Source organism: Fusarium mangiferae, assembly GCF_900044065.1.
Source record: "Fusarium mangiferae strain MRC7560 genome assembly, contig: FMAN_scaffold001, whole genome shotgun sequence".
Taxonomy (NCBI): domain Eukaryota; kingdom Fungi; phylum Ascomycota; class Sordariomycetes; order Hypocreales; family Nectriaceae; genus Fusarium; species Fusarium mangiferae.
Genome location: NW_024573921.1, coordinates 2562096 through 2589569, shown reverse-complemented (window position 1 = coordinate 2589569; position 27474 = coordinate 2562096). Strand labels below are relative to the sequence as shown.

The following is a 27474-nucleotide window of genomic DNA, read 5'->3' as shown; positions in this document are numbered from 1 at the left end:
TTTTTTTTTCTATTACTAATTACTAATACTAATTACTAATAGAAAAAAACCTTTAGTAATTACTAATTACTAATTACTATTACTAATTACTAACGATTTTGCAACCCTGCTCTGTAGGGGTATGGATCCATATTTTGGTTCGATGATCGTAAAAATGTTGGAGGAGGAGGAAGTGATCCGTGGTGTATCAGTTGCGGAGCAATGTCATCATGATCGTTAATTCCGCAATAGAAACTTTCATTGTGTCAATTATCACCACTCAAGCTTCTTCCAGCCACCAAGATCAGATATGTACACAGTAGGCTGCCGGGCCAATGACATGATCGTCATGTTGATCGTGGGGAGATCCAAAGCTTACAGCAGTTCCTCCTGCAACAGTACCTGAAGAGTCTAGAGAGTGCAGAAAACCTCGCGGTAGCCACAAGCCAAGTTCACGTTAGCTTTTCAGCTGCTCCAACTAGCACAGCCTGAGAGAGCAAATTAACGTGAGCTGCGCCCATTCAAGGTTAGACAAGCGAAAAGCGAACGAGCTCAGCTTCATCAAAAAGAGTGAAAGCGTGGATGAGTGGCTGAGCGCCATATCTCTCCACTGTGACCTTTTTAGCGGGAACCTGACCTCAAGCTGTAACAACCAGGCTTGGGCTTTTGGCCTTGGGTAACTGGGGGGAGTCGTAAGCGCAACGCCTCCAGGCGGACGAGGCAGAACGTGAAGGTTACGCACTGTACGACACCACTTACAACACTGCCAAAATCACAGTGTGAGCTGAGCGCGGGATCTTGCCTGTCCGGGGTGCAGGGGCTCGCTGCGCCACTCCACGTCAACCAACATCCAACCCCCTCATCTGTTTGCTAGTGCGTAACTGTGCTGCAGCACAACGGTTAGTGCTCACGCCCAGCCCAACCTGGAACTTACCTATCCATACCTACAAGTGGTCCTGGTCCTGGGCTGTGTTCAGCTTTTATAAAACCATCCTCTTCTTCCCTCTGGTGATATTCTTCTCCTCTCTACTATCTCGCCTCATCTCATCTTTCCCTTATTTACGTTCGCGTCATTTCCTGTCCGCCGCGTTTCGTTTTGCTCACTCGAATAGAGTCATTCGCTTATAACAGCTCAGCACTCGTTCTGCTAACTCTACGTCATATTCCGATTCGATCTCCGAATCCGCCGCATACCTAAAAACAACCTCCAAAATCCACACCACACACAGACAGCAACAATGGGCGTCGGTCGATTCTTCTGCGTGCTATTGCCGTTCGTGCTCACAGTCGGCTCCATCATCTTCCTACTAGTCGGTGCTCTCGCTGGTGTCGCCGATAAGTCTCTCTACATCTTCCGAATCGATGTCAAGAACCTCAGCATCAGCCCTGCCGATGTCGGCAACATTATCGACAACCTCGACCTCAAGAACTTAAAGTTGGATACTCGCGATGTGCCTGTGATCGAGGAGCGTGCCGACAAGATCAAGGACAACATTACCGCTGAGCTGCTCGGTCTCGACAAGTACTACGACATCAACCTCTGGGGTTTCTGTAAGACCGACTCAGACGGCAAGCGAAAGTGCGAGAAGCCCGAGTTTGACTGGGCCAACAAGAAGTTGAACACGTCTTATCTCATTGGTGCCGACAAGAATGTCCAGATTGAACTTCCTGATGAGATTCAGGATGCTCTCAAGGCCTTCAAGACTGTCACCAAGTGGACCCAGGTCGTCTACATCGCTGCTTTCATCGCTCTCGCTGCTGAGATTATTCTCGGTATCTTCTCTAACTGCTCTCGCATCTTCTCATGCTTGACATGGATCGTCGCTGGTATTGCCTCCACTCTCGTTATCGCCGCTGTCGTACTCTCTGGTGTCTTTGCTGGTACAGTTGTTGGTGCTGTCGAGGGCACAGCCAAGTTCTACGGCGTCAAGGGTGATATCAACGGCCGATTCTTCGCCTGTGTCTCTATCGCAGCCGCCTTCGCCATCGCAGCCGGTCTCTTCTGGATGTTCACCATCTGCTGCTGCAAACCTGAGAGCCGAAGTCGCGATAAGAAGAACCGCCGATCCGATGGCGAGAAGCTCCTCGGTGGTGCCACCAACAAGCACGGCTCTTACGCTCCTCTCGGTGACGACCACGAGATGCAGACCGGCTACTACAACCACAACCAGTCCCAGTCTCAGTACGGTGCTCCTCGCTACCCCAGCGGTACTGCCCGTTCTGATCTCGCCTATGAGCCCTACTCTCATCGTGCTTAAACCGCCGCGAGTAACTCAATGATATGATTCCTCAAGTCTATTTGACTTTGACATCTGATGATGATTGCATTAATGGCGTTTGGTTTGACTTTGATATTCGGGATCGAATGACAGGGTAATGTTTGCTATAGCACTCACGCCGCCACGAAAGAGTTTTGGTTATGTTATCGCTTTGCAAAGGAAGTTGGTGGATATTGGCAACGGGAAGATGCCGGATGGCATGATACCCAAACGTTTTCTTTTTGAGGTTATTGGGCAACGAATGAACATACATAGCTATCCTAAGGGTTCGCCCTGAAAGCATAAAAATATATACAATTTATTTGCTATTTTATCCGATTCGTTGTGACGTTTAACTGAAAAGTTTGAAGATACTTCATCAGGATGGGCCTGGGTAGTATGTGTATAGAGCCAGTCCAAAAATTTTCTCATGGCTGACTGAGAATCCACACAAAACCTCATTCATACTAACACAAATTTAACTCTACATCCAGACTCAACGCAAGAGCTCCCATGGCAGATAAATATTACCCTGGTCATGAATAAGTAAATGATCACGTATTTAAAGCTCAATCAACTTTTTATTTCCCGCTGTCAATAATGGCAGATGTGAGTTATGATCATAAATGCCCCTCCCCCGCTATCATGAGCTCACACATGCCAGTCAAGCCTCACTCGGGAATTCTTTCAGGGCCCCATCACTTCACTCGCCTTCTTCCACGATGCGGAGTATCTTCTCGCTGGCGAGGATGCTCACTTAACTCTCTACGATCTTCAAACCGGCCATGCGTTGCGTGTAGGCAGCGTGCGTGTCTTCTCTGCACAACCTATTCATGGAATACGTCTGTTGGGCAGTGGGCGAGTGTTGGCCTGGGGTGCTGCACAGATTGCAGTGGTGTCGAATATTGAGGGATTGATTGGAAACACGACGGATACTCAAGTGATTGTGAAGAAGGCAGCCGCTCCAGATTGGATCTACGATATTGCACCGTCACCATACGACGACACTTCTGCGGTGCTCGCAACGGCTCATAACGAAGTCGTACACTTACACCTGAATGGAGACGATGCACCGGTCGTCGGATCTATTGTTTCGCCTTCACGACCAATTCTCTACGCTGCGAGACTCAAGTGGCTAGACCAGGACACTGTTCTTATGGCTGGAGGAACAATTTTTGGCGAGATTCTTGTATGGCGATGCTATGTTTCAGAGAGTCGCTCGGAACTTCTGGCCATTTTGAACGGGCACGAAGGGTCCATTTTTGGTGTTGATATCTCAGAAGAACTCCCCTGTCAAAATGGAACCAGATTGAGGCTCATTGCAAGCTGCAGTGATGATCGAACTGTGAGAATCTGGAACATCACCGGACAAGATGGGTCCCACGACAAGCATGACTTTGCTGCACCACGAGAGACTGGGTTCGGTTCAAAGGCAGGTTTGGACGACGGGCCTAGGGCGGAAGAACTACGACCTGTAGCTACCATCATGGGACATTTGTCAAGAATCTGGGGTATCAAGTTCGCCCAACTCACGGAAGGCGAAACACTCCCAGAAAGCCCATTATCATTGTACTCGTTTGGGGAAGATTCGACATCACAGAGGTGGCAGCTGAACCTCGATATTTCGCCCGAGAAAGTTTCTGGTTCGCTGAAGCACATCGATACATACGCCGTGCACGATGGCAAGCATCTATGGGCGCACGCTGTGGTTAACAAGGGAGACCAAACCCTCATTGCAACAGGAGGTGCTGACAGCAAGATTTCTCTCATCACACAACCTGCTTCATTGACACCTGCTGCGTCAGTTTCAACCCACGAATTGCTTGGGCTTGGTTTCGATGAGATTGCTGCCACGCTGCCTAACCTACGAACATTGAAATCTGTTCGTGGAAAAGAGATCTTCAGCCGCTATGATTTCATTTCTGATGATCGTATGATCGTCACAACAAATTGGGGACGACTCCTCTTGGGTACGTTCCGACCGACTTTGGAGTGGAGGGAAATTGAACTGGAAGATGAGCTCAACGTCGAATTTCAGACGTGCTATACTCTCCAGACCATAGGTGACGGTGCTGCTATTCTTGGTACCACAAGTGGCAAGCTGTACTACTTCTCTGAATCTCAAGGGGTAAAGGTTCTTGGCTCTGTGTCGGGCAAGATCTTCAACATTTCGATCCTGTCCAGTTCCGTGGGGAGTCTTACAGAACTCATTGTCCATATTCATGGAACTTCAGACTCTCAGTATTTCTCAATCGATTGGTGCACAGGAGCTGTCGTGGCAACGGCAGATATTCGCGGCATCGACAAGAGATTCGTTGCGATATCTGCTGCTCGTTTTAGGAAGGATTTGATTGCCATAGGGTCACGCCATGGCTTTCTTGCACTGTTGAGACAGACAGGAAACGAGTTCCGCCCTATCCTGGACTTCAGGTTCAACACACGCGATGCTATTACTGGTCTGGTACCTCTTCCGACAACAGACGGACAGGAAGCTCCCCTGTACTTCCTGGCGACGAGCAGAGATACAAAGTACAGAATATACGAAATTGAAGATCTTGGCGATGAAGTACGATTGCATCTCCAGCATGAGGTCGCTGCCCCTTCTGGTGCCGATATAGAAGGTGGTTGGTTTACTCAAGATGAATCTCCCGAATTGGTCTTGTACGGCTTTAAGAGTAAGAACTTTATCGTATGGAACGAAACACGTCGGGAAGAAATTGCCTCGGTTGATTGTGGAGGTGCGCACCGGACATTTACCCTTGCTCATGATCCCATCAACCATAACCGTGTGCGATTCGGTTATACCAGAGCAACAAAGCTTTACATCTTCTCACAACACAGCCCGATACACCGCCCTCTGAGATATGGAACACACGGAAGAGAGATTCGGGGGTTGAGTGCTAGTGGTCGGTACATTGCAACTGGCGCTGAGGACACAACTGTTCGTATCTGGGAGTATGAAGATGAACAATGTGGAACGAAGAATAGTGGTGGACTTCGATGTGTTGCCTCTACAAAGCTTCACATATCGGGGCTACAAAAGGTTCACTGGGTGGGAGATGACTACCTTCTTAGCAGTGCCGGTTTTGAAGAATTCTTCGTATGGTCTGTCCGAAGGCTAGACTCACCGTACAAAGGCCTCGGAATCTTGTGCGAAGCAGTCCTAGAAGATAAAAGTCCTGCCGCAGATCTTCGCATCATGGATTTCGACGCATGCAAAGTTGGCAATGGAAGCATCACTATCACGATGGTTCTGTCAAACTCAACATTGAAAACATATCGTTACACACCAGGAGAAGGTTTCCACCTCCTGGCTCGCATGTCGTACACGGGAGCTTGTCTCACACAGGTTCGCCATCTCGGGGTGGACGAGAACGGTCTTTCGGCACTTACTGCTTCTACGGATGGACACCTGACAACCTGGGAAGTTAGTTTTGGAGGGGAAGTGGCTAGCCATGCTCTCGTTCAGGTGGCTCCCGTGCACCAAAGCAGTATCAAATGTCTGGATCTCAAGCCAACACCCGAAGGGTTTTTAGTTCTCACAGGAGGCGATGACAACGGTCTTGGTATAACAACACTTGTGCCTATGTCAGACGAGTCAGACAAACGTCAATACACAAATTATAGCCGTGGAATCGTGCGCAAGGCCCATGCAGCAGCAATCAACGGTCTGGTGCTCGTGCAACGTGGGGGAGAGACATTCGGCATTACTGTCAGCAACGATCAGAGGGTCAAGGTCTGGAGAGTTCAAGTGAACAATGTGAAACTGGTGGCCGACTCGTATAGTGGTGTTGCTGACCCTGGTGATATTGCTGTCATAGGGGAGAGTGATTGTGAGAAGGTCAATGTTGTGCTTGGGGGAGTGGGTGCTGAAGTTTGGTCGTGGTAGTTGGATTGGTTGGCGTTTTGGGATCAGAGTTCGATTAGACACTCAAGTTATTAAGGGTCAAAAGTTTGATAGTTTTAACCATAGCAAGATACGAAAATGGATTGTTAGAGTGCCTAGCATGAATGCCTCTCTTGAGCAGCAAAATCCTCTTGATCTGCTATCTTGTCCGAGGATCCGCATAGACTCCAGAGCAGCTCCTAGGTAAGTCTTCAGCTAAACAACACAAAACTGTGAAATTGGGGTAATAGTGAGTATTCGAGGAAGATGCTACACCAGGACAAATTGGGACCCTTATCCTATATGCAAATACTTAGCTCAACTGGGGACAGATTTTGTAGACATTTAGACCAGGTACTTAGCTATTTCAAGCGTCTCGGTTCAAAGCCAGAGGCTTTTCCTGCTCCTAAGGCATGGATATTATCCACGAGAACCGGTTCTTGATGTTGAGCCATGTCTTTCCAACTTTTCCAAGGAAATACCCAGATGTGAGGGCCAAATAGCTAACAGGGGCTGGGCAAAATATTGGCACCTTCAGAAGTTGTAGTTCATTTTGTGGATTCTGAGAACTTGGTTACTTTAGATTGCTAATACCAGTCTTCTAAGGGCGAAGGAGCACAGCTCAGTACTAAGAAGACGATCGTGAGAGTTGAGAGTTGTGAATGCGCATCATCAGACGTTCCAAGAGTATCGCCGCCCTCAGGAATGTCCTTTGATAGCACGATTACTAGTGTTGCCTTTCCGATTTAGCGTTCCCTACGTCATTAGATCTTGCTTAGTTCTTGTTATCTCTTAGCAGAGCGCTATCCCAACCTGATAGCTTTGCCCGTGAATATGAGACATTGTCTGAACCCGGACTTTCGGAAGCGGCTGAGAAATGCCAAGACATTTCTCGATAGCCATGCAGTCCCTTGCGTGAGGTGAGATTGTTCAACGGTCGCAACCGGCAGATGATGGTTTGTTCAAATCTATTGGCTGAATGATTGATGATAAGGTGTTCTTATCCATCATCCTAACGAGCTCGAAAGGTTGATGAACATTATGATCGAATCATCAACGCAGTGACTCTGCTGAAACCGTTGGGAAACTCAAAGTACTGCAATTAGAAAAGCGTAGGGCTGAGATGACAATGCTCTAGCAACGCTAAGAATGCCGCTTAATGCTTCCCTTGTTTTGTCTTATTATCAGGGTTTCTTGTTCCACTTGTTACCCTGGTTGAGGGAGGTAAGAAAACTTGAGACCACTATCGCACATGACAAAAAGACTTGGGCGAATTGACGATGAATCTGGTAGGCTTTAGACCGTTTGCTTTTGATACCCTCTCTACGGCTCTCAGGTTTTCCTGCTCTCAAGTCCAGCCCTGTTTCTTTTTCTTCATGTCTCTCTCTCTCTTGGCAATAAGTCTCGACCATTCTTGAAATCTAGGCAGTAGATTTTGAAATCTCAGCAGTTTCTCTGTATGATATGAGAGAAAGGCTACTGATTGGTGCAATTTTACCACTGTCATGGCTGATCTTTACCAAGCAGTTCAATATCGGCAGATAAACCCAATGTAAAAAAGTTGGATTACGAGGTTTCATTAGCGATTGTGACCCCCGGAATATGACGCATGTGGGCCCTTGTGCCCTTGTAAGTCGCCTGTAGTGTACCTGCATTAGCGCATGAGGTGCGCACCAAATCCGAGTTGGGCTCCATGGATTGGAATGAACATTTTCAACGTTTGCGTCAAAAAGAGCTCAACGCTGCCTTGCAAACTCTCCTGAGAAATGGATGCCAGTGCCGCATGCAGTCTCTTTCGCGATCCAAGGCGATCTTGGCAGTGACTCCACTGTCAGTGAGTGATTCCCTGCTTTCGACGAATCTCCCTTGAATCTATGGTCAAACGTTGAGTTTGCGCAGTGACCTCCAGGCCATATAAACCAGACAAACTTCCTCTCCTCCTTCCACTTGCTCCTCCACTCACTCACACTCTCTCTATTCAAACTATTGTCACTCGTTTCTTCAGTCACTCTTTCACCCAACACGTTCGTTTTACTCGACTCTAGTAGTATCCCTCGTTTACCGACCTTTCCTTATATATTCATCATGAAGTGGTACACGCTCGTTCTCGCTACCTCTGCTACCCTCGTTATGGCATCACCTGTTCCAACCTCTTCTATCTCACCAAATGGGCCGTGCCCTCAAGTAAATGCCCATTTCCTGTAAAGGCATTATATATGTTAACCATTGGTTCTAGTCTAAAGTCGATGCTATCCTCAAAGGCGACATGGATGCATCCGAATGCTGCTCATACGGCAAATGCAAGGGCGATGTAGTCATCTCAGTTGGAGAATAAGACTTTATCCCCTCAACTCACACGCTCACTCGAACTCAACGACGTTACGAATACACCATTGCATACTAGCATACACAGTCCTTATCTGAACGACCTCAACACAGGCTACAGGAGAGAATCCGGCTCTTGTTCCTACACACCACGGATATCATACCCAAAGTTCTATCAGAACCAACACGTTCAGTCTATCAGAATCCACATTCGTTTCTCGAGTCTTTCTTACGAAATCATATTCATGCTTAGACACGTAGCTGTCATCCTGGGCTTGATGATATACAGGAGAACTTGGCCTAGTGTCCTAAGGAGAATATTTTACAAATGAAGAAGAAATGATTTAGATGGACTAGCTTGGAAGAATCACGAGAAACATCAACTACAATTGCCACATATCAGACAGGATCTGAAACGAATACCATATGATTTGTTTAGCCAGAGTAGCATTTCGAATATGCATTGATTTGGAAGCCGTGAAATATCCCTCAAGTTTCTGCTATCATCTACAAAATCTTACGTTGTGTCCCGGATCAATACTCCAGGGCTCGTATAGGTGGATCTCGACTATTTCCGCAAACGGCATCCCCATGTTACAAAGTTCGCTCACTCACCGACGCTTTGGGCACTATTCACTGCTGTGCACAATCGGGTCGTTGGCCAAGTACGAATGACCGAATTGAGTTGAATCAAGGCAGTACGGTGCAGTGAAGAAGAAACGGGCCGATTCCTTTCGCCGGGATAGTTTTGAAGCTATCGTCACTTGGTGACTAGGGCCACGACTGGGCAAGTCAAAGGAATTCTTATAATTTTGCCGATTAATTTGATCCTCTGCTTCAAGACAGACTTCATTTCTCGTCTGAGCAACGCGTACCTCATTGAGAGTCAGGTTATACTGACAACCATCCTGGCCAAGTACATTGTGCCATGGTTGAGATACTGGGATAGTCGAAGTGGGAGAAGTTGGAGACACTGCACCACTGACAAAACCCTGATAGCAACTCAGCAGATACTCGAACTATCCTATTTGAGCGGACTGTTTCTTCTGTAAAGACTCCTACGAGGTCGACAACGGCGGGGGGGGGGGGGGGGGTTGTGGTTAAGAATCAAACACGAATGGAACCGATATCCGCCTTCAGTGTCATAGCAACATCGACAATGACTTAGATAAGGGAGTGGAGTGAGACATCCCTTAATGACATTCCATTATGCCTGATGCCCTGAACTCTTTTATGATTGAGCAATCTTCTGACACAGTGACCTCACTTTTAACCATTCACTCCGTGAGGACTTCTGTAATGTACTAACAGTGATGTGCTTAAGGCATTTTGACTGGGAATTTGGTAATCAACATATGAGACACACAATGAGCCTGTCACAAATTCGGAACATAAAGACGAATGAGAACTGAGATTGTTGCTCGTTTCGATCGACACTCGTTGGAAACGGGCTGCATGATACATCTGCTCAGTGTCGAATAAGAGTTAATTATGCATCTCATCTCTTGCATATGGGTACATAAACTGGCCTCAACTTCTTGGTAAAAGACAACATCTCAAGAGTCACTCGTGAGTCAACATGAGGTCAATTCCGGTTAGGTTGTCCTCGGAGATATTCAACGGCGAAGAAAGACACCACCAGCACACTAAAGTTCTAGCTCGACATGCTACTCAGTGCGCAGACTGTATCTTCAATTCTTAGGTCTCACAAGCCCTGGAGATCATCATAGCAAAGTAAGAACAGTTCTTGAGGCTCGGAAAGTGACGTGAGCACCAGCAAGTAAGAAAGCTTGAATTACTACAGAGCTAAAAAGCGGAGTCAAAGGCTAAGTTAAGCGGAGTCGATCTTGATCCGCGAGTCCCTTGGATCGTGTTGCCAACGGGTCTATCCTAGTCCTAGTAAGCAAGGTCACGAGGGGAGTTGGGTCGGTTGAGCTACGACACACGATGACGCGAAATTCAACAAAGAAATCCTCCACTGCCGAGGGCATCATCATTGGGCCTGTTGAGCGGGGTTTCCATCAATTACATGAAGTGCCTAGCCATGGACGTAGTTGACGGACTGTTATGACATAGAGTCATCTAGGTACTGAGGCAGGCATTCTCCTTCCGTATACTACAAATATTGCAGCCCTCGTATCATGAAAGAGCTCACTGCAACCTTGATCCTGTTTTATTTGTTCATCCCTATCCTGCTATGATTCACCTGATGTGATCCATGGATGTTCTGATATATCAGTCTTCGGTTGGTCGGGGATACATCGGTGGGGCCGATGAAGCTTCATCCGCGTTAGCATATCGATTCCGAGTGTGGAGCGGCCAATCCGCTTTCACTGTAACTGCGTCTAACTTGGACCCAAGCCCTGTAAGTACAGGGACAATGCACACCACCAGCCATCCATCCTTTGAGATTTCCTGAATCTGTCTGTAGGTTGAATATGAAGTCAGGTATCGTGATGAGTGACTGTGCTCGGCAGTTTCGATCATCTCATCGAGATGACCTCGAGATGGACCTTGAGATCTGTAAGAACGATATATGAGCTAAACTGACCAGCATCTATTCTTCTCAGCCAGTACCTTTCCACCAAACTGAGTCCCGTTCTTACACTTTAGACTCCAGCTCGAGTGTGAGTGCGGGCTATTCAGTAACATCACGTCAGAGGCGCTTCCTATGCGCATCCGGTTGATGCATGCAACAGGCCCAAGTCTCTCTTCTCTGCAATTCCCAGCCCCCATTGACACTCTGCATCACGAGCTTGCCGGCTTCAAAGTCACCTACATGCGGAAAATAAGCAGGACTTCATCGACGATTGCCGTGAGTTGGCCTGGGCCTAATCCAATGGTCTGACGCTGGCCTCCTTCAACGGTTAAAGCTCACGGACATTCAGGAGCAATTCTGACCTATCGAATTACTCAATGGATGTCTACCTGGGTACTCCGTACCTTGTCTCTAAGAAGCAGGGGTCTTCTATACTTGCTTCTTTCGAGATAATATGCCGGACAGAATAACATCTGATTTCATTTTTTTTTCAGGGTCCAGTTATTGTCCGGTCTTGGTGGAGGAGATGATAGAAACCTATGGTTTGATGGAGGGCGCGCCGTGGCCAGCTACCACAAATTCTGCACAGTACTGCAAGGTCTAGGCCCGACCTATTTTCCCCTCTCAACCTTATGACGGAGGCGAATCCTCACGATACTCCATACTGTAGATGATGAAGGTAGGTAGGATTAGCCCACCGTGACAGCAGAGTCAAGGTAACCCAAAAACATTGATTGGATGATTTGCATGTTCCTGCCAACCCGCCAGTGCCCTAACGCCCCCATTACCCCAGCCTAAACGCAAGCCTACGCAAACCTAAGCCAAAAGCCAAAGCACAAGGCCTAGCCGGTCGTCAGGCAATAAAAACTTCCGACGTTATACCAAGATACCAGAATTAATTGGTCTAAAGGTGCAACAAGATACACTAAATCTACCCAAGTATTTTAGTCACCTGGGATGGAGGTCCTACACTTTCTTGACTCCCTCCCCTATCTGCCCTAGCAGTTTTCCAGGCTCTCTTTTCACTGGCCTCCGCATTCATTCTGGAATTGGAAGTACCCGCTTTTTTCTAGCATTGCCTTAGGCTCCATCACCCCCAGCTTTCACATCCATAGCACCATCACCACCACGTTACTGTATCACCATTCAACATCACTTGGCCGACACCATCTTTCTAATCAAGCCCCCCCTCTTCTGCCACAAGGGAAAAGCATATCAACACTCCGATCCCCTCGTCAAATTACATCCCTTTGTCTCTTGTCTCTAGCCTAGCCTGCAGAGCAGAGCATCGTGGTCATCGTATGCTCTACGGGTCAAGTTTTCTAGCGTCGACTCCTCTACCCTACCGGGCTGCCGAGGCGACAAAAACTAAATCGCCCAGCTACCGACCCGAGCTAGTAGCTCTCCCCAGATCAACATCGGGTCCCCGCTGCTTTCTGAGACCTCCATCAACAACACAGCTAGGTACATCGCTTAGCCTACCTTACCTTACTTCCAACACATAGAGTCTGAGGCGCTCCTCAAATCGACTCACCGAGCAGCGTGCTCTGGTCCAATAATTCTTTTCTTTCTCAGGTACTCGCCTTTTTCATTTGTTCAGGTAGGTCAAGGCGCTTCCTTTTAACGCGTGGCGCTTGCGCTCCTCAAAGTACAGCAGAGCTCCCGTCGCGGTGCTCGAGCCACCAAAATTCCCAAGCTTTCCGCAAGCAAGCTCTGGGCTGGCTCGTCACCTCGCCAAATGTATCGGTACCTTGCTCTAGGGCTTTCGCTAACGCATCGTTCTCCAGGTTTGGCTGGCAAATGAACTAGGGACAGAGTCTCCTACCTCGCCTCCCCCTCTCTCAAGCCAGTCCAGTCTCCCACGCCTGGTCTGAGTCCCCTGATCAGAAGATCACATCACACCTCTCATCAGTGTTCCATTCGGATCTCTGCGTTCTTGTCCAGGTCCCTCTCGTTCTGAGGCTCTCTCCACTTCGGGACTCTCCACAACTCTCTGCTCGCTCCACCCTCTCTACTCTACTCATCGGGCCTGTCTGTCCTGGTCCCTTTTCCCATCTACCTCTTCATCATCAAGCTTTGTGTTGACTCGAGATCAATCTCCCACTCTCAAGTCAAACAATTCGTGACGGTGCGCTTACATCTAGGACCCCCTCCCCTGCTGCGCCGCCCACCAGCTTTCCCCATTGAAAGCTCCCGCGCCACCCTAGTACCCGCAGAGGAACGGCAGTATTAGTTGGAGGTTCATACCGCCCGCGACTCTCCCCAGCACCACTTAGAACCTGGTCTCGTGTGGTAACCGCATCTCGACACAACCTGAACACTCGGCGCATTGCATCGCACAACCCAACAGGAGTAGCAACCACGACAAGCAGCAAACGGTTCGCGACACAACACGGCACATTGCAACATTGCTCCGCGACACGCGACATACTTCCTCCTGCCAAGCTTTCCCTCTGCTTGCCTTTCTTTGTCAATATCGTCACTTTCTGCAGCGCGCCGCTGTCCTCCCCCGCCTTCCGACTGCATTTCGCAAACTCTCTCCGTCCTCCTCCTTCGACTTGCATGCACGACGACGTTATTCGCGATCAACCACTTTTCGCCTGCCTGTTCACCACACCGTCGTTGGCGCTCTTGTGGTCTTTGCAGATTGATATTTGAATTTTCGGAGACAGGTCTTGTGATCACTGACTCTTTGCCACCGCCGCTCGTCTCTTTCGCCTTGTTGCCGCTCCAAGTGTAGCAGCAACCCCGCGTCAATCTCTTGGTGTCGGATTTCGCGCCTGCTTTCGAGCCTTTCACTGACAATGGGCCACGATTGAGTCTCCGTCGCTACAGCACTGGACATCTTCGTCTGCCCAAATCAGTCCCCTCAAAAAGGTCCTTTCATGACAGGGTCCCCATTCTCCTTTACTCTTATCCGACAACCTGAATCTTCTATTTGCGCCTTGGGTTAGACGCGCTGGTGTTTAGATATTCTGTCGTATTCACTCAACACTAATCAACCACTGGCTCACGCCGTAACGACTTCTGCTATCGCGATTTAACATTTGCGATAAGTTCAGGGTTGCCACTTCTCAGAGCCACATCTTTCGACACTGATTACAGCATCAGCGTTCTTTTTCTTACGTTTCGTCTGTTTTTACGACTTAGAATTTGGCACGTGTGACGACATAGTCTTTAGATATCCTTGAGATCCCATCTCTGGTAAGTCCATTTGCAGCGAATCTGGATGCTTTGATGAGCATTCTGGTTTATTTATCGAGTCTTCGTTCATAGACTGGTTTGCCCTGACTCTTGTTACATTCCCCAATGTGGCTGAGGTGTCGTGGGGCTTATGAGTTTCTGTTCTCAAATAATATCATTCATTGTTCATCATGAGTCCAGTCAGCTAACTAGTTATTTACAGTTTCGATTCTATTCATTCTTAAAAGACCTTTACAGCCTACTTTTTATTTTAACCCTCCACCCTGTTTATTATCCGTCATCCGAAACACGACAGCTTGTGCTAGCCGGTTCACGTATCACAGATATAAGACTAAAACCCCCTGTTCACAGGACATTATCAATCAGCAGTCTTGTAGACTTTAGATTGAAAGAACCCAAGCAGTGTCTTTCCTGGATGATGAGTTCTGGTCCGCTCAAGACAGGCCCGTCTTCCAGACTAGGCCAGGGATCTCATCCTACAGCCCCGGGTAACAACCAGTCACTGCTCCTCGAGAAGCTGCACGCGAGGACATCCACGCCAGATTCAGAAGCTCTCGCTAGTTCAGACGACGAAGGCGAGCACCGATACGAGTCCGCAACAGCAGCATCTCATTCTGCGTCGCAACCTCCTAGACCTGTCCGACGACCTTCGTGGTTGAACGAGACTTCTCAAACCCTGGGCCGTCCTCGTAGGGGATCTATTGCTAGTAACTCAATGTCTCCGACTACTTCTCATCCTAGCACGCCCTCCGGTGAGGCCGGTGGAGCGTGGGGTTCTCACTCAGCTTCATCTGTGATGGGCCGGGGATCTGGCGCACCTGGCTTTTCATGGGGTACGGCTATCTGGAACAATGAACGCAAAGATCCTCCATCGAGGCTCAGCGAGGTTTTGCCTTCTCCCACATCGACCATGCCCCCGGGCGGTGGTAACTCTTTCTTTGGCTCAGACATGCAGACATCTCCGGTCTCACGCGATCCTGCACCTAACTCGCAAATACCTTTTGCTATTCCGCTTCATCCTACCCCCAAAACCTACCGGTCTCAATCTTACTCTGTTGGGCAGCTGGATCCTGAGTCAACAGCCACTCCGCCTTCGATGAGCTCTTCCGCCGTCATGGGTCGCGCTCGCTATCCCGCACTCCAGCATCGACCTTCTCGACCCAGCATGCTAAGCGAAATGGCCAACGACGGCTCGATGCTTGGAAAAGTCAAGGAAGTCGAGGATGACGACGATGAAAGCCCAAGCGAATCGATGCAAAGTTCATTTCATCAATCGGATGCGAAAACAATTGAAATGCTGGCTCGTGAAAATGCTATGCTGCGCCAACAACAGCAGCAGCAGCAACAACAGCAACAGCAGCAAACGCAGTATAACAATGCTCGAATTCGACCCCGCGCAGTCACTGGCTCCTCCTATCCCGCAAACGGCTACCCAATAAGAGACACCGTTCCCGAGGAATCTGATTATGCTATTGATGAGCTTGATGAAGCCAACGAGTCTGGCGATATGTTGGCCAAACGGGCGCTGAGCAGGCGCATGAGCGAGTACGGAGCGGGGTCATTACGCTCTCCGTTTGAGAACAATCGCAAACCTGAAAACGCCAACCTCAAGAAAGCGCTCTGGTCAAGCTCCCTCGGATTTAATCCTTCTGATATTTCTCAGAGTAGGCGACACTCCTTTGCAAACATGCCTACTCGCCAAGGTTCTATCAGCTCTATTCCCGACGCAGCCGCACTAGAGCCTTCTGCACTCGATATGCAGCAATCTCAGGAGTACCCCCCCGGGTACCCCGACCCTGCCGCCTTTAGTGCTTCTTCACATGGTAAGTTGGGCTCAAAACTCACGTTCTTTGTTTGATCATTTGTTAACGCACGCAAACAGCAAGCCAATACTTTGGCGTTGGCGGAGGTGCCAACATCGGAAATGCCTATCAGACTGGGTTTGCCAATCAATATGGATCTCCTTACGGGTTGCCCACTGCGTATGGGAACCGCGCACCATCTCCTCATCGTAATGTTTACAGCATTGCTCAGCCTCGTCACAACCAGCTTCTTCACATTGTGTTGTTCAAGTGCGCTCGAGCTGACGTGTTCTACATTCAGGAGGGCACTGGTCTCAATGTCAAGCCAGGTGATCTGGTGATAGTCGAGGCTGATCGCGGCACTGACCTTGGAACCGTTGCTAAGGATAACGTTGAATGGCAGGCTGCTAAAGAACTCAAGGAACACTATGCTGAAGAGCAGTACAAGTGGCTGATGATGTACTCACAAAATGCCGCCGTCGCGCAGGAGGGTTCTAGCGCAGGTCTTCTTGCCTCCTCTACCGGCCTTCAAGGAAGCGCGGTTGGAGGCATGGGACCTCCAAGCCAGCACCATGCGCAGGAGCCCAACGCTGGCGAACTTCGACCCAAGCTCATTAAACGCCTTGCCCAGAACCACGAAATCCAAGCCCTGCGGGACAAGGAGGGTCAAGAGGCGAAGGCGAAGCGTGTTTGTATGCAAAAGGTCAAAGAGCATGCTCTCAATATGGAGATTCTCGACGCCGAGTTCCAGATGTGAGTATATTTACCACTTGTCAACAGGATGACTAACCTCTGCTAGGGATTGGAAGAAGCTGACCTTCTACTACTTCGCCGATTCGTACATCAACTTCAACTCTCTCGTCACCGACTTGTTCAAGATCTACAAGACTCGAATCTGGATGTCTGCTATCAACCCAGCCTCATTCGCTAGCCCAACTCTTGGCATTCAGGCTCCTAGCGGCATCGGTCCTGGAGCAGTGAACGCAAACCGTGGTGCAGGCGGTAATGACAGACGCCAGAACCAGCAGGTCCAAGAGTCTCACCAAGCCTCTGCTTTTCCCGGTGGAGCCAGAGATGGCCGCGGATTCCGCCCTGCTCCAACTTTCAGCCAGCCGTTTGGCAATGAGGGCCGCCTCGCGCAGCCATCTGGATACCCTCCTTCCAATTACCCTTACGGGCAGTTCGCCAACCCTTACAGCAATCCCCGCAGCAATGTTGGCTACGGTGCTAGTTCCGGTGCTATGCCGGGCGCTATGGAGGGCTATCCCGTTGGAGTTCCCCAGCTTGGAGAATACACGTCGATGCGCCAGCGGTTCCCGAACCCACAGTCTGGTCCCAGCCCGGCACCTCACTCTCAAGCCACTTCACCTCTGGCTCCTCAGAATGACTGGGTTGGATCTTTCCAGGGCTTGTCTCTCAACACTCATTAATGTGTGTTATCACATACGTTTAGCGACCATGAGAGGTTTATCTCAGTACACTCGTTTGCATTCAAGCAGGCACAGCAGAGTTCGTTTCATGAAAGAGAACCTGCTGGCATTTGTTGATTGAGTTGACGACGGACTGATATATACAGAACCAGCCCTCGTTGGGCTTGCGGTGCGGTTATGTGATTGTGTGATTTCATCTTTTTTTTCGTTTTCCATTCCTTTATAATGATTCGTCGTTTCGTTTACATCTTCTTTGGCGTTAATCGACAATTCTCCAATGATACTTGAGTATTCAGAGATTGTTCAATAGCTGCTTTTCGAATTCCATATCGCCAACGCTTTGTTCAGGGTCCATGATCCAACGGCCGATTTCACGACAACGGAAAGTAGGGAGGGAAGACAAGATGACATTCGACGGCATGGAATTTTCTTTTACAGGCTGAGATTATAGACAGAAAGACCCAAGGACTTCGCATCTAACACTGTAACTAATACGCAGTAAAAAAAAAGGGGCACATTCGGGAGATATAACCGGAATCATGTATGACAAAGACTTGATTTACTCATTTGCTTATTCGTGCGGGCAAATGTGTTTGTTTTTAAGGGGTTGTTTGGCTCAATGCACGAAAATGAGATTATGTGATAGATTAAATTCGAGCTCAGGGTTTGCTTATACGTTATCTAAACGTGAAATGAAGTGAGGCCAGAGATTCATGCAATAACACTTGGAGAATAACTTTTATTGGTGCTTGAGGCAGATCCAGATTCTTGCCATATTGAGAAGCACCCAAAGCGCCTTCCCACTCTTGCAACAACGATTTCACCTTCCTCTCCACGTATGCTCAGATGCCCACTAACTTCCTTGGCTCGTAGCCAAAGAAGACGACTCTGTGTGAACCAAAACTTTTGAGCGTTCATTCCATCCACCTTGTCACCTCTTAAAAGAAACACTCCACCATCATATCATGCCCCCGCGAGCACGGAAGAGAAGAGCATCTGCTACGGGTGAGTTGCGATACAGTCTCGAGTTCGCCTACAGAAGCTAAAAGTACATGAGAGAGCAACGGCACCGAAGATGCACTTCCCAGGATGACAACGAGGGCTCCAAGGAAATCAGGTGCGAGGGGGGCAAATCAACGCAGAGGCAAGAATTTCATGCGCGCAACGAACGCTTCTTCCAACAAAAGGCGAAAGGTTTTCTCCGTTGAAGCCAAGAGCCGGATCAAGAAACACGGTACCGACCTCATAAAGTTCATCGATAAGGAGACTCATACACGGGTGTATGTAGCTTCCGGCACTTCTTTCGATCTAATTTTCTAAGACCAGCAGTCCTCAAATTGGCGTCGATATATTGAAGAAAGATATCTCTCCAGATCTTGCACCTGTTCTGCCCTGGATTGGTTCTTCGCCGGCTCTCCAGAGACGAAGCACTCAAGCTTACCCGAAGACGATTCTCAAAGCACTCGACAATTTACAGAGTGATGTTAGGACTTACCAAGGCCTAGCCAAACAAGACAACAAGATCCGAGCGCCTAACTGGATGCGCTGGCAACAAGATATCAAAGACCTGGAGGATGTGAGTAAGCACGGTCTTGCGATGGCTTCAAAGATGATCAATCATTTCATTATGCCTGATTCACACGAACTTCCCCACAAGCCCTCTGAGGGCGCCGGCGGAGTTGAGCATGTAGCGTGGGATCTGATTGAGGAGGGTCTACCTAAGATGCCTGATGATATATGGGGAAAGATTGCACAAGGTCATCTGAAGGCTTTTACTGGGGTTTTGAAAGTGCTATCAGCTGAAGTTGAAGGATGATATAATGGCATTGATAGTCAATTGTGATGGCTTGGAAGAAATCATATGAATACCTTAGTTGCCTCTGGAAGCACAGCACCAAAGACATGAACGCATTGAGTAGGATTACAGATACACAGTTTATGAAGACAGCACTGACTTTCATGAAGACCTTCTCGGGGGGGTAATACACGGCGCTTGACGAGTTTAGCTTACACCAAAATTCGCTAGCGACCCACCGATCCCGTCTGACACCTAGGTCCTACATGGTACAGTGCCAATTCCGATGACTTCCATATCACTGCCAAATTTTTTGCGAGACACGTGACCGTGCACAGACCACGTCGAGGGCTGCGAATGGAAAGTGCGAGGGCTAGCTCATCGCTTAACCCACAGGCCACAATTTTCCCACGGAAAGTTGGATATCGGTGGTTCTTTCTCTTTTCTGAAAATCTTCGACCTCCTACTAACCACCAGGACCTCGACCAAGCCGGTATGTGAAAATCCCCCTCCTCGAGAATTTCCTTCTTCTTCTCTTGCAAGCCTTTGTTTTTTTCTCCATCCTTCTCTCGCTAACCTCTATCGTCTCTGCGATAAACAGCCAAGATGGGTGCCCTCAAGTACGTCGAAGAGCTTCAGAAGAAGAAGCAGTCGGATGTCGTTGCCTTCCTCCTCCGAGTTCGCTGCTGGGAAGTACGTTAAACCACCAAAAACATGCACAAGCACAAACATCAATTCCCCATGTGGACGGCGGATTCAACCTGTTCTCGCTCTCTTGTTCTCCTCTTGACTAGAATTGTCCGAAGCGGTTCGAATTTTTCGTGCGAGTTTTGAATACTCTGCACTGGGAAGAAAATTCTCAACGACGAAATCAATGCACAAACTGTGTACGCTTGGACATCGATGAGAGAGAACTCGAGACGAAGCAGGCTGTTTATTAACCGCCGTCTGTGCTATACACTCGTTGAACATTTGCTGAGAGTGCATCAATATAGCTCCGTCAATTGAACGTCATCCACCGCGCCTCTCGCCCCTCCCGTCTGGACAAGGCTCGCCGTCTCGGATACAAGGCCAAGCAGGGCTATGTTATCTACCGTGTCCGTGTCCGCCGTGGTGGCCGCAAGCGCCCTGCTCCTAAGGGTGCCACCTATGGTAGGTTTTTCGCTCGCTTGAGAACAGAGGGATGTCGGTATCTAACACAATCCGAATAGGCAAGCCCACCAACCAGGGTATCAACCAGCTGAAGTACCAGCGATCCCTCAAGGCTACCGCTGAGGAGCGTGTCGGCCGCCGATGCGCTAACCTCCGAGTCCTCAACTCCTACTGGATCAACCAGGACTCTACCTACAAGTACTACGAGGTCATCCTCGTCGACCCTCAGCACAAGGCCATCCGCATCGACCCCCGCATCAACTGGATCGTCAACCCCGTCCACAAGCACCGCGAGTCTCGTGGTCTTACCGCCACCGGCAAGAAGTCCCGTGGTCTCAACAAGGGCCACCGCTACAACAAGACCCAGGCTGGCCGCAGAAAGACCTGGAAGCGCCACAACACCCTGTCCCTGTGGCGATACCGATAAACGGCTCGCCCCCTGCTTCGGGAGGAGCTGGCTTTGTTATTCGCAACGCGGCTGTTCGGTTGTACATGCGATTTGGGAGGGTCTGGTTTTGGCACTGCATGCTTGGACTCTGGGGAGTCGGGAACCTTATTTGGTAGCACAAAAAATGGAATCAAAAGCAATTCCAATTTCATGATCAAGATTAAGAATATGGTTTCCCGAAGTTTGCCTACCGATTTGTGATTGATGCTGTGCCGTGATTCCTGAGAGATGTTTACAACCCAATGCGTCTACGAAACGTTGGCTGAAGTGTTCAGCAAAAGCATTGACACTTTCAGGGCTGTTTTGCTATCAAAAGTTTAAGCATTCGACTGCCTTTCATGAGTTGGAAATCCTGTTTGCTCGTGAAGTTTCTGAGCTCCCTTGGCAAAGTTTTGATCCTCAAGCCTAGGTACCTAGTGCTGTACTGAAGTGCTACTGAATTAAATCTAGACCAGTAAATTTGCAGTCTTTTCAGTGGGCTCTTCTCACTATGATGTGGCGTTGATATTGTGGCTTGTCCAGCCAATCCAATTAAGCGCGTCATGTATGTAAGCGCGTCTATCTCATTCACTTAACGCGTGAAGTGCAACCTCAACTATCTCGAGAGAAATCAACTGAACCAGAAAAAAACAGAGAACAAAAGTGTTTGTAAGGGCAAGGACTTGTTGCTGCCATAGAGTTTGACTTTGAATCTACAAGACAGAGATATACACTTTTGCTGTCAACACCAAGCCAACCCCTTCATTCACTTCTTCACACTCACTCACTTACACCCTTACTTTCACTTCTCTCTCACTCTCACTCACAACCATCCATGTCTACTCAGCCGTCCTCATGACAGACCTCCTCCAAATCCTACCCTCTTTTCCTCTCCGCCCTTTTGCAGCTCTGATACCAACAATTGAGCAACAGGCTCTCACAACAACAGATCTTCTCACCCTTCATCCCGCAGACATAGCAAAGCAGACACGCCTCCCTATCCTCGATCTCAAGCGTCTCATAGCTGCTATACAAGCGTCTCTCTCTGACGATCTCAGCCCACAGCAGCCTCTACTTCAACCGGCTGAAGAGCCCAACGTCATCAGTACTCTTGACGAGGGCCTGGATGCTGCATTAGGAGGTGGCGTGCCTGTTGGTGTGATAACGGAAATCACTGGTGAGAGCGGTGCTGGAAAGACACAGGCTCTTCTATCACTATGCCTTGCTGTCCAACTTCCTCCGCCTCATGGGCTGGGCCGTGAAGCTCTCTACATCTCAACTGAGGCAGCTCTCGCCACAAGCCGTCTCGCCCAGATGCTCAACTCAAACCCCATTCTACAGCAATACGATGACCCCGAAACTCGCCCTTCACTTGATGCTATTCGCAGCGCAGTCACGCCTGATCTAGAGACACAAGATCACATCCTCGACTTCCAAGTCCCGGTTCTTCTGTCCCGTCACAACATTGGCCTCATCATTCTCGACTCAGTAGCCGCCAACTACCGTGCTGAGTTCGAACGGCAGGGTTCTCACGGCTCTAACATGGCCGCTCGAAGTGCTGAACTCGTTCGTCTCGGTGCTCTTCTCCGCGATCTAGCTCGACGGCATAATCTCGCTGTTGTTGTAGCCAACCAGGTCGCTGACCGATTCGCATCCAGCTCTACACCACGGCATGCACCTCCTAGAAGTAGCGGCGTCGCCTATGAGAGTCCCCTCGCTTCCAGGAGTATGCCTCCTCCTTCATCAACAAACCTCCCTGGCACGCCCTCATCGTCATTACCCTTTGCCTTACAAGACCCCGATGGTCCTCCGCCTCCACCCGCCCTAATGCTTGATCATCAACAGCGTTGGTTCACAGGCTGGGGTGATGATCCACACGCTTCTTATTCACTCAAGACCCCAAGTTTGGGCCTAGTGTGGTCAACGCAGATTGCTTGTCGTATTGCACTCTTCAAGCGTCCTGTCTATGGCCGTATAAGACAGGCTGCCCCAGTAACAGCAGAGGACGACTCTGACCTAGCAGCACCCACACTCAGAGGGTGGCGAAGATGGATGAAAGTTGTATTTGCGCCTCATGCGCCTCCAACGGGCCAGGGCTTGGACGGGGCGGTCGAGTTCGAAGTTACTATGGGAGGATTAAAATCAATCAAGATCCAAAAGGCCAAAAAGAAATAACGAGTGTGGAAGCAAGAGCGTATATAAAGTTGTGTATCGGCCACTGGCAAAAGTTGTATTATCAGAGTCACCACAGGCTAAGACTCAATGTAGATATGCTCATAGATAGAAACTTGAAGCAATCAAATAATACCTCTAGACTACCTAACCGCCTCGTAAATGACTATGCTATATTTAAAGTATACAAGTTCCAAAACTCCATTCTATGCATATCCATCATGTAACCCTAATTATCTGGGGTGGGGGAACTCGTCATCCATCTGGAGTCGCACTCCGACATTCATGCTGATGAGCTCCTGTACAAGCAGCTTCGCTGCATACGGCATCGTCATCTTGGTAACCTCCCTTGTACTCTTGCATGTGTGACAGTAACCTTTGTATCCGAACAAACCACACTGTTGGCAAATATCAATCTCGGTACCATCCGAGCTGATCATGAGTCGCTCCAGCAGAAGCTGTGAAGCACCGTAGGCGATCAAACAATCACGTTCCATTTCTCCCAGACGCAGACCACCATCTCGTGAACGACCTTCTGTAGGTTGACGAGTGAGGATGGCTCGGGGACCTCGGGATCGAGAGTGCATCTTGTCTTGCACCATGTGCTTGAGTCGCTGGTAGTAGATGGGTCCGTTGAAGACGTATGCCTCCAGTGGCTCTCCAGTAATACCCGACGTGAAGTAGTCCTTACCCTCCCATGAGAAACCATGGTCTACAAGCACCTGACTCATCTCTTCCAATGGATGAGAACGGAAAGCATCTCCAAAGCCATAGTCAGGACGACCGTGGACGATAGAAGCCTTGCCCGTTAGACACTCGAGTAGCTTGCCGACTGTCATTCGGGAAGGGAAACCGTGGGGGTTCATGATAATGTCGGGGCTCAGTCCACTGTCAGAGAAAGGCAAGTCCTCTTGCTCAACAATAATACCAACGACACCCTTCTGGCCGTGACGAGACGAGAACTTGTCACCCAACTCGGGGCGTCGAGTTTGTCTTGTCTGAACCTTGATTACTGTGGTATCCTTCTCAGTTTGAGAAATCATGACCTTGTCGATATATGCAGGATCTGCGATCCGGTATGAAACTGATGAGTCGCGGAACTCGGCAGGTCCACGGTCCAGTCCGATGCCAGTGCTTGTCTGGTCAAGTGGTGTCTCCTTCTTGACCATGGCCTCGCCGCTGTTTACCTTATAACCAACAATTGCAAGACCATCGTCATCCAATGCCTCGTGCTTAGCGATCCGGCGCTTAATCTTGCCATCGCCCTCATTCTCGGGGTCTCCAATACGTTCTCTGCGTCCATTGGGGTACTTCTGCAGTTCCGTCGTGTACTTTCTGAAAACCTGACAACGACCGAATCCTCTGTCGATCGATGCTTTGTTCAGAACCAAAGCATCTTCAATATCGTATCCTGAGTATGACATAACAACCACGGTCGCGTTTTGTCCTGCAGGAAGTTTGTCGTAACCGATAAGTTGAATGGTCTTTGAAATGACCATGGGCCGTTGGGGGTATACAAGTGTGTAGAGAAGAGTATCAATACGGTTGAACTGGTTATATGCGATTGCGCCAATGGCTTGTTTACCCATAGCACATTGGTAAGTGTTACGAGGAGATTGGTTGTGGTGGGGGAAGGGAATCAATCCTGCGACAGCTCCCAGGACTGTAAAGGGTTCGATTTCCAAGTGAGTGGTACTCTGTGTCACTTGGTCCTCATAAATTGTGATGAGGGCATCGTTCTCCTCATTGACATCGAGATACTCCACGATTCCGCGGTTCAGAAAGTCGTCGAAGGTCGCTTTACCCATCTGAAGCAATCGCAGATGCTCAGGCTTGAGCTTCTGCTTACCATTCTTAACGATGATATAAGGTCGACAAATGCGGCCTTCATCGGTGGCAATATGAACGGCGTTGAAGTGCGTGTTGATGTTGATGCCAACAAAAGGCGAGATCCAACCTCTCCTTCGCATAGTTCGAAACTTTTGCGCAAATCGTTTCGGGTATCGAGTTAATGCGAACGGAGTACCATTGATATGAATAATGTAGCTTCCTTCACGGTGCATCTCAGCACCCGAGAAATTGCGGATAGGTTCAACACCAGCATCTAGTGTAAAGATCCACCGTTTGACAGGCTCTTCATCAACGTTGGTAGTAATATGGGTCATCAAAGCCAAGTTCTTCACCAGACCACAGGCTTCACCTTCAGGTGTATCTGACGTACAAAGCATGCCCCACTGCGATGGTTGAAGTGCACGAGGACCAGACACCTTTCGGGTTTTTTCGAACTGACTGCTTATTCTGGTCATCATACCAAGAGCGGCGATGTAACTCAGCCGACTGAGAACGTGGGTGACTCCTGCTCGGTTCATATTAAAGCGTTTCACAGTCCAATTTCCAGTCTGAATGGCTCGGTTGATTCCATATCCAATGTTGTTGGCGTGGTTGCTAATCATGTGAACCGCATCGAGAGGAACTGCCCTGTTGTTCTTCTTCAGGAACTTGTCGATCGACATCTTGACTCCAGATGTGAACTGCTTGAATAAATCTTCAAACAAAAGTGAGAGAAGTTGACCAGCCAGCTCAAGTCGTTTGTTTCCCACGAAATCTCTGTCATCAACCAACTTGGGGTTGTGGGCGGCAATGAGAACTCTTCGAGTCATCTGAGCTACATATATGGCCTTGGGGTAGAAATCCAGTCCCTCAATGGGCACATGGGCAATGACCAGGTTGGCCAAGGCATCGAGGCCTTCTTCGACGTGGTTACGGCGCACTTGAGGACCGAATGTGCCTCTGCGAGAACCCATCTTGACCTTTGCTCCGATATACTCCAGCGCTTGGTGCTGGGTGAAAACGCCCGCCTTTGTCGCCTCGTCAAAGTTTACCAGAAATTCATCTTGGTATCTTCCATCTGATCCAGCAACAAGCTGCATGATTTCCATATCCGACAATCCTCCCAGAGCCTTCAGGATGATGACGATCGGAATACCTTCCACCAGGACATTGTGTGTAAGGAGGATTCTGTCTTTCTTCAGAGTAACGTACGTCTTCGACTTTCGTTCGTGTGTAGAACTGGTGACCGATGCTGAAATAATGTTGTTCTTCTCGTCGGCTTCAACAATGATACGGTTCTTGCTCAGTTGCTCCTGAATCAAAATGACCTTCTCGGTACCACCAATAATAAAGTAACCGCCAGGGTCAAGTGGGCACTCATTCATCTCCTCCATCTGGGTATTGTTGGCTCCGGCGAGACGACACTTGGAGCTCTTGAGCATAACTGGCATGCGTCCAAGAGGCACATTCTTTCGCACAATTCGCTGCTTGTCTCGGATGTATTGTATATCGACAAAAATTGGCGCGGCGTATGTCATGTCTCGAAGGCGGCACTCCATGGGAGTCACTTCGCTATGTGACTTGTTGTCTGTCCAATCTTGACGTCGAGGACTGTCTACTCGAATGTCTGTGAACCTGGAAAGTAATGTTAGCATGGCCCATTTAATTGAAATCCCAGCACCTACTCTAGCCAAAAGTTGCTGTCTACTTCGCTTCGAATGGTTCGATTGGCGCGTACGATATCCTTGATCTCCTGCTCCACGAAGAAGTTGTAGGAGTCGATGTGCCTAAATCCCATTAGAACCGGTCAAGAACAATCGCAAGCTCTGCGCGCTTTATCCGGAGACATACTGTTTGACAAGACCTATAAATCAGTTAGCAAGAAGGCTCACCGGGCTGATCGGCATCCTTACCCTTGACTTTCAAGAAGGCTGGCAGAAGCTGGAACTTGTCCTCCTTTGTGGAAATAGGATCCGTGAGCTTCTTGCCATTGTAGAATGGCTCCAAGAGAGCCTCGAAGCCATCATCGACCGTAGGCATCTTGAATGTCACCTAAGAGCGCACATCTAAAAAGGATGGTTTTTGGGTGCGTGTTTGCGCTGACTACTTTTTTTCTGCGGCAGCTTGCGATAGCTTCGCAAAAAGTTCTTGCCCCGCGGTCATAGGTGGAGCCGGCTTGATCGGGCGCGCCACGGTGGGGGACGAGAGTTTGGTGATATATATATCACGTGACAGATTTCAGCTTGTTTAAACGTTAACGTTGAAACGTCTTGGACTTTACTATGTACCTTAAAATAGGCATTTTATTAAGCGCATCGATCTCCAGATTGTATATCATCCTTCTCAGAACTTCAAAATATTCTTCAGAAATTAGCAACATTGCCAACCTTATTCACTAAATCTGATTGTTATGGTTCTTGATCTGGCCTACCCTATGCTCTAATGCTCGATTTCCATTTCTCAAGGCAATATAACGATGCTTTCTGATTTTAAGTCATAGTCGCATTGACAAGTAGTATAGTATCAAGGATATTGGTTTGGTTATGGTTGATGCTCTGAATAAGTCATGACTGCATGTTCATAAATATTGACAAATGACTTGTTAGTCTGATTGAAAGCACAAGCGATGTAATGATCGCACTTATGTCTAAGGAACCATCAATATGGCTCACAAA

The 27474-nt window shown here is 48.8% G+C and overlaps 8 protein-coding genes across 8 annotated transcripts; 7 read left to right on the top strand and 1 right to left on the bottom strand.

Annotated features, from left to right (window-relative positions):
* Positions 1-1217: 1217 nt before the first annotated feature.
* FMAN_01331 (uncharacterized protein) lies at positions 1218-2237 on the top strand (the record flags this gene model as incomplete). The annotated part of the gene is made up of 1 exon (XM_041833553.1): positions 1218-2237. One exon carries the CDS (start codon positions 1218-1220, stop codon positions 2235-2237), a length of 1020 nt encoding a protein of 339 aa, XP_041676669.1.
* A 600-nt stretch (positions 2238-2837) lies between these two features.
* Positions 2838-6126, top strand: FMAN_01330 (uncharacterized protein; the record flags this gene model as incomplete). The annotated part of the gene is made up of 2 exons (XM_041833542.1): positions 2838-2846; positions 2902-6126. The coding sequence occupies 2 exons, from the start codon at positions 2838-2840 to the stop codon at positions 6124-6126; spliced, it is 3234 nt and encodes a 1077-aa protein (XP_041676668.1).
* Positions 6127-8208: 2082 nt separating this feature from the next.
* On the top strand, positions 8209-8458 carry FMAN_01329 (uncharacterized protein; the record flags this gene model as incomplete). Its single annotated transcript, XM_041833531.1, has 2 exons — positions 8209-8307; positions 8360-8458. The coding sequence occupies 2 exons, from the start codon at positions 8209-8211 to the stop codon at positions 8456-8458; spliced, it is 198 nt and encodes a 65-aa protein (XP_041676667.1).
* Positions 8459-14609: 6151 nt separating this feature from the next.
* FMAN_01328 (uncharacterized protein) lies at positions 14610-17423 on the top strand (the record flags this gene model as incomplete). Its single annotated transcript, XM_041833520.1, has 3 exons — positions 14610-16014; positions 16074-16746; positions 16793-17423. 3 exons carry the CDS (start codon positions 14610-14612, stop codon positions 17421-17423), a joined length of 2709 nt encoding a protein of 902 aa, XP_041676666.1.
* A 965-nt stretch (positions 17424-18388) lies between these two features.
* FMAN_01327 (uncharacterized protein) lies at positions 18389-19239 on the top strand (the record flags this gene model as incomplete). The annotated part of the gene is made up of 3 exons (XM_041833509.1): positions 18389-18428; positions 18481-18703; positions 18753-19239. The coding sequence occupies 3 exons, from the start codon at positions 18389-18391 to the stop codon at positions 19237-19239; spliced, it is 750 nt and encodes a 249-aa protein (XP_041676665.1).
* A 585-nt stretch (positions 19240-19824) lies between these two features.
* FMAN_01326 (putative ribosomal protein L15.e.B, cytosolic) lies at positions 19825-20797 on the top strand (the record flags this gene model as incomplete). The annotated part of the gene is made up of 3 exons (XM_041833496.1): positions 19825-19911; positions 20214-20370; positions 20430-20797. The coding sequence occupies 3 exons, from the start codon at positions 19825-19827 to the stop codon at positions 20795-20797; spliced, it is 612 nt and encodes a 203-aa protein (XP_041676664.1).
* An 855-nt stretch (positions 20798-21652) lies between these two features.
* FMAN_01325 (uncharacterized protein) lies at positions 21653-22972 on the top strand (the record flags this gene model as incomplete). The annotated part of the gene is made up of 1 exon (XM_041833485.1): positions 21653-22972. One exon carries the CDS (start codon positions 21653-21655, stop codon positions 22970-22972), a length of 1320 nt encoding a protein of 439 aa, XP_041676663.1.
* A 230-nt stretch (positions 22973-23202) lies between these two features.
* Positions 23203-26839, bottom strand: FMAN_01324 (putative DNA-directed RNA polymerase III second-largest chain; the record flags this gene model as incomplete). The annotated part of the gene is made up of 4 exons (XM_041833474.1): positions 23203-26434; positions 26485-26586; positions 26651-26663; positions 26713-26839. 4 exons carry the CDS (start codon positions 26837-26839, stop codon positions 23203-23205), a joined length of 3474 nt encoding a protein of 1157 aa, XP_041676662.1.
* Positions 26840-27474: the final 635 nt, after the last annotated feature.